Source organism: Etheostoma spectabile, chromosome 12 (genome assembly GCF_008692095.1).
Source record: "Etheostoma spectabile isolate EspeVRDwgs_2016 chromosome 12, UIUC_Espe_1.0, whole genome shotgun sequence".
In the NCBI taxonomy this organism is placed as follows: Eukaryota; Metazoa; Chordata; class Actinopteri; order Perciformes; family Percidae; genus Etheostoma; species Etheostoma spectabile.
This window is the reverse complement of record NC_045744.1, coordinates 25,308,003-25,314,632: the sequence shown is the minus strand read 5'-3', so window position 1 is coordinate 25,314,632 and position 6,630 is coordinate 25,308,003. Positions and strand designations below refer to the sequence as shown.

Below are 6,630 nucleotides of genomic sequence, written 5' to 3'. Positions count from 1 at the left end.
GGGCATTTTAGGCCTTTATTGACAGACAGCTGAAGAAATGAAAGGGGAGAGAGAGCAGGGAATGACATGCAGCAACGGGCCGCAGATCAGAGTCAAACCCGGGCCCGCTACGTTGGAGTAAACCTCTATGTATGGGCGCCCGCTCTACCAACTAAGCTATCCAGAATTGCATTTTATATAATTAGACCAAGTGAAGAATGAGCATCAATGCCAGGGAACAAAGTGTGCAAAATACATGAGATAGAGCACTGGTGTGAATAATGTAACCCCGCAAAGTTTAAAATCAAGACAGTTAAGTGTTTGAAGTCAGCGTTTAATGCGTTTTTCATATTTTTACCTGCATAAAATCTAAAGTAAAATTAAATTTAATTTAAAGTTAGCCTGTTATGTATCATGCAAAGCTATTAAGAAATCTTTAGAAACAATGGCCACTGGATGGAAATATTTACCTGAAACAATTTTACAGCTCATGGTGATTGGTTGGAACGATTTCCCGGGAGACTCAGCAGGGCTGGGTGGCTGTCCTTGTGGGACAATCTTACAGCTTGCTGTGATAGGCTGGAAGGCAGAGTTGCCATGGGAACCCAGAGTGATCCTGTCGCCGACTTTGGGTCGGGTAGGGGTCTGTTCACCAGCGGTGAGGCCGGAACTATGGCCACCTGCAGACCTCCCCATTTCTGTTTTAATGAAACCTACATAGTAATGGGAAAGTGTGTTTCATTAATCATCAGTATTACTCCCTTTCAAATACATCTGAAGTTAGGATACTCATTCCGTGACTGAGTTTGAGATGTCCCTGCGGCTCTCTGTCTCTCTGTCATTTTTTGATTTGGGTTGAAAGTCTCTTTACAACCATGAACAGATGCTCTTCCATTTTATTAAATGTATTAATCCACACTGTGTCTCAGATACCCACTGCGTTTCTTTTTGCTTCAAGTCTTTTGTGAGTCTTCTCATGTGAAACGTAATCTGCAAAGACAGCTGTTTAAATCACACAAATATCCCACTGTATTTGAACATAATAAATCGTATCTAGTTGATTGATCAAGGCTCCCAGTCTGTGAGTATGTGCCTGTTTCACAGCAGGCACACTTCCCTCGCTCGCTTTGGTGCGCATGGCAATAACATTAATTAATGAATAGATACAAACACTATACTATAAAAATATTTTGGTTCTGTAAACTTCTGTTACAGCCTGATAAAGGCAGGTTAGCCAGTTGCTGTCCACACTGACAGACAAACAGTCAGAGACATTTACGGTAGATGGAGTCAGTGGTGACTGAATGAAAGAACACTTTAAAATGAGCAACATCAACAAAAAAGCAGCAAAAGTTTGCTGCTGCCCGACAGCAACCCAATACACACCAACAGGCAGGTGTCTGAAATCAAGGGATTTTCTTGTAAAAAATCCAAAGTCATGTTTAGTTCCTCACCAAAGTAAATTCTGTGTATATGTATGTATGTATAAAAAAGTATTCTGATCTTTTAAACATTCCAAATGCTACATTGTTTACATCCAAGTTTACTAGGCAGTCGTTGTCTTTTGCACTGCCTTTTTGGCGCAGTGATATTTATTTATATGTTACAACAAAGCAGCATTAAAAGATCCCATGGCATGAAAATTTCCCTTTATGAGTTTTTTTTAACATCTTTAACGTCCCCTAGTGGCAAGAATTTGCAATCAGTGTAAATCGAGCACTGGGTATCCTGCTCTGTCTTTGAGAAAACAAAAGCTCAGACGGAGGGACCTGGAATATTGTCCCTTTATGATGTCATAAGGGGAAAGGTTACGTCCCCTTTTTCTGTTTTCCAAGCCTAGAGAATTTGGCCCACCCATGAGAGAGAGACATCATGGCATGAAAACAAGCAAAGCATGGCAGTTGGTCAACGCCACACCCCCACCCTCCACCCTCCACGTTTCTCCTCCTCAATAGCATTTAAAGCTACATACATTTAAAGGCACATCCTAAGGAAAGCTCATTGTGGGACTGGCTCTAGTGGCTATAATTCTGTACAAAGGCTGAATTTCAGGAAAGAGACATCAGATACAGTATTAGGGGACCAGTAAGGCCGTTATAAAAGCATCCAAAAAGCAGCATGTAATAGGACCTTTAACAACACAAACAAAACAGGGACCCACTTGTCAAAACATTGCTCCACAGTGTTTCTAGTGGTCAAAAACTCCAAAGGCGACCTTTAATTACTACAGTATTATTGTAATTTTTCATGATCAATGTTTTGTGTTTGTGTGTTTGTATATATGTGTGTGTGTGTGTGTGTGTGTGTGTGTGTGTGTGTGTGTGTGTGTACCTTTGTCTACACTGGGATCATGCGAGATGGGAGAACTGGAGTGTCCATAACTCTGGGCCAGGGAGGAGGCCATTGTGGGGCTGGCTGCTCTGTGAGTCACCTTGGAGGAAGAGGGCTGAGGGATGTAGTCCTCCCCAAGAGAGTTCCTATAGAGCTCAACATCAACCACCTGGAAAAATAATATAGCTCAATATCAGAGTAAGCTCTGAGAAAAAAAGTCATTGCAGGAAACATAGTTTACATAACATTCATCACTTACAGTTTCTGCCCCGAGGGTCTGCAACCCAGTGTATGTTCTGTCCAGCTGTAGGAAAAGAACAGACAGCTCAAAATAAAGATTTTTATGGAGGTTTTTTATATTGGAGGCAGTGAAGTGGATTATTGAGTTATAGGCTGTATCCATATTTGTGTCAAGTATGTATCAAATACATTATATTGGACTTGCTTAGATGCTTGCTCATAATAATGACTAAATAAAATTTTTTTAAATTCTTATGAGGTTTTATGTCTAGTTGTAATACACAGGATGCCAGCAATGTAGCTCCTATACCAAAGTCTTTTGTCACACATTACATATCAAATGTGAGCCTACTAAGTTTAGTTCTATATTTTCTGAATACTATATTGTTAATATATCCACCCTACGTACCTAGGTCAAAGTGGGCAACTTTAAGGGACAATAAATGATTATCAGTATCTAATTTGTAATGTACCAGTGACAGCACAGAAGCCATCACAAACACAAAAGACATCATAGACACACTGTGTCGTCTATAAGAGGCTCACTTAAAACTGCATCTGGAAAAATACTGTGTATCAATCAGAAGAGGAAAACAAGCTGACATGGTGTGGTCCATGATGTGGTCTGACCTTTAGCTGGTGTATGATGTCAATACGTTTGTTGCGAGGGTCTTTGAAGTGGATCTGGATCCTCACGGGAAACTCACCCCAACCGCGACGTGTTAAATGAAAGGGAGGCTCGCTGAGAACAGATACATTCAAAAAGCGTTATGTAAAGCCATCAAACTAAAAATCTGGAGTATAATGTCCTTGCAATGAGTTGTTTCTTCAGAGAGGTCAGAACATGGAGGAAAGAAAATATATAGTAGATGCAGCATATAAAAAAACAAAGCTTGGTTTCTTACTCAGACTGAGTTAATAATCTCTTTAAATCAATGACTTGAAGGTCTCTCATCTTCACTCTATTTGAAGCTTGAGGTTTTCATCCCCACATAACAGAAACTGATCTGACTGCCTGCATTTAGAAGGGGCATGTGTATGTGCATGCATATAATTTGTGTATTTAAAAATACCCTAAGGGTGATGCTTTTTTTTCTTACTTTTGTTCATCTCTTCATCTACATTCAGGCGGCATCAAGACAGCACTGGGCCTACGTGAGGTTTACTGGGAATGAAGACTTGAGTCAGAGAGGGGGCTTAGGCAACATGAGTGCCTTGTCAGCTGAAACAGCCAGGAGGCTACAGCTCAGGATAAGGATTGACTGATGAAAGAGATCATTTATTCAGAAGCCATGGGCAAACTTAAATCCTTTGCCACTTTTAAAGGATAAAGACTAAACTGACACATTTTAACCACAGATCTCAAAAACCAAAAGATTCTGCCTGGGTTGCACCAATTTTGTGAAAGTTCTATTCTAAGTTAGTGTGTAAAGTTGCACTAGAGGCTTAGTAACTACTACTTCATTTGCAACAAATCATAACTAAGGCAAGTGGCCAATCAACGATCATAGAGTTCCATCGTCGTGGTTACCGTGCACATTAACTTTCGGGTTGGCATGAGCCACTTAGCATGTTTGCACATACATGCAATTAATGAAAACATGATGCTGTGTGGCAGAAAAACAGCTATTTACTAGTAGTGTGTATAATTCTGTGACATTTTATGTTTTATATTTTCCTTAGGCCATGTATAACTATTTAGTTGTTACTTAGAGTTACGTTGTATCTCAGTGGTGCAAACACTTTTATGTTAGTAATGCATGAATCACAATTTAGTAACAATTTAAAAAAGTTTGAACTTACACAACAGGCTGCTGTTTCTTCTAGCTGACTCCTAAACTGTGCCACTCCACTCTAAACATCTGAGCTTTGGGCTAAGGTAAACACCTTAAACACATGTTTTTTTGAGTGACTACACCATGCAGGTGTAGATGTGGGTGTACAATCTGCATAATACATGTCTTATCTTAGTTTGCTGAAGTAAATATCACCAACAAAAATATTGTTTTTTTTACTTTCAGCTATGATTGTTGGGACCTAAGTTGTGCAAAGTGTGGGTATGAAGCCTGACATCAGGCATTCTCCTTCCCTTCCCCATCTACATTGCAAGGGCACAGTCACTGCATTCAGGGCTTAGCAGCGCCCAAGACGACTGTGATTGGTTGAAAGAAATTTGGTTGACAACCCAGATCTTTTTTCCCCTATACCAGAATGTTAACTTGTGCAGCCAGACTACACTCCAGTGCTGACACAACGCTGTTGAGATGAAAGACTAATGGGGACCAAACTGGGAGCTGAATCATCAAATATCCACAGGGGGGCGCTGTTCATTTAAAAGGATTTTATAACTACTAAGTCTACGTTACACAATGTGAACATCCATCAGCAAACTGTTTCTGCACTTAAAGACTGATCTAGAAGTTATTTTCATTTAACATTAGCTGATGATGAAGGCAGTCCCTTACTCAGTTACTATACAAAATAGTTTTTTTACTTCCTACAGTTTGGCAAGTGGTGTGTCGAAAGAGGTGGGGCAAACTACCAACCTAGAAAAATTATATAAGTTGAAAAGTAACATTATGGGCAACACAACATATGAGATCAAGTTGTAAAAAGTTGGTCCCTGTCCCTCTGACTTCTATTGTTGCTTGCTTGTATTAGAAAAGTTGTGCATGACTGAATAATGCTTACACACACTTTGACCCAAATATGCAAAAAAAAAAAAAAAAGAAAGAAACAGACACAAACCTGACTTCCACTAGGTCATTGGGTTTGTAGCTAGGATGCAAAAAGAACCAGACTTTCTTTACAAAGTGGTCGATGCTGGGTTCCCTCCTGGAGCCCCTGACGTACACCATCCACTTATGGGTAGACTGGTCATTTTCCTCCCGCTTATCTGGGGGAATGTACCTGAGGGTGCGAGACAAAGAGAATAAACAACCAGAGGGAATAAACAATTAGAGCCAGTAAACCTAAGGGATAATGTAAGTTAAGAGGTAAGAAAGAAGATTTAAGGGGAATACAGACTGAATGGGTCACAAGCAAATGTTCAGTTCAAAACAGCTTTACAAAGAACCTGTCAGGGAATGAAATAGGGAAATTAGTTGACAGTCTAGGTCAACTTAAACTCATCTAATCTAATTAATCTTTTATTAACTACCTATGACATTAGGTCCTAGCCTTCTTATTTTGTATAAATATGCACTGTAACACATTACAAATGACTATCCCATTAAGCCATCTGAGCCATTTAATGTCAATCAGGCTTCCTAGAATGAACATGTCCTTTGTGCTACACTGAACCAAGTGGTGTTCGTTATCTGGATCAACTCAGACCCAGAGAAAATAAATGGAGTGAAAGGGTGTTTTTCTTGATGCAACTCAAGACTGGGCTTGAAACAAAACCAGATTCTGGCTCAGCTCTTCAGTGCACAGTCATGCAAAAACGAGACATATTCAACAGAGAGGCTTTATAAACACAGTGGGAGACATTTAAGGGAGGGACGTGCCTGTTTTGAAGGGACATACAATAGCTTTAATCAAAACAACAACCCATCTATTGCACAGTAACATTTGCATTAACCCTTTCACATATAAACACATTTATCTGTGAATTTATCCTTGTAGTTTCTTGCAGTGGTTACCTTCATCCCAAAATCTATTGCCATTCTGAGTTTATATTATTGTCTGTGCCCAGTCAGTAATTTTAATGGTTTTTGATGATTCAAACCATTTCAATGTGATGGTGAAATAAATGTGGCTGTGTTGACGCAAGACACAGGATGCAAGTTCCATCTCCTATTAACAACAATACCTTTCGGTACTTTTGGTACTACCTGCCCATAACTGAAGTCAATGTGTGGCTTATAACTCATTAAAAGGTTTCACATATTGTCAAACTTTTCAAATCTCTTCTAAAAAGCTAAAACGTAATATCTGGCTACTTTGTACTTTAAGTGATATTAGTATCTATGACTATCATTGTCTATTTCTTGCCTGTATTTCTTGCCTGTATTTATTGCCTTGTATTTCTTTCGTGCTTACTTGTTTGTGTGTTATTGTTTTTTTTTTGCTGTTGCT

The 6,630-nt window shown here is 39.4% G+C and overlaps 1 protein-coding gene across 4 annotated transcripts in view; it reads right to left on the bottom strand.

Annotated features, from left to right (window-relative positions):
• yeats2 (YEATS domain containing 2) overlaps window positions 1-6,630 on the bottom strand; it is a 24,411-nt gene that overhangs the window by 14,706 nt on the left and 3,075 nt on the right. For all 4 annotated transcript variants that reach the window (XM_032532611.1, XM_032532612.1, XM_032532610.1 and 1 more), the window contains exons 7-11: window positions 5,299-5,460; window positions 3,181-3,292; window positions 2,570-2,614; window positions 2,311-2,479; window positions 450-692 (exon numbers count right to left, since the gene is read on the bottom strand). In XM_032532611.1, the coding sequence (XP_032388502.1) occupies window positions 450-692; window positions 2,311-2,479; window positions 2,570-2,614; window positions 3,181-3,292; window positions 5,299-5,460 (731 nt within the window). The remainder of the gene's footprint in view (window positions 1-449; window positions 693-2,310; window positions 2,480-2,569; window positions 2,615-3,180; window positions 3,293-5,298; window positions 5,461-6,630) is intronic.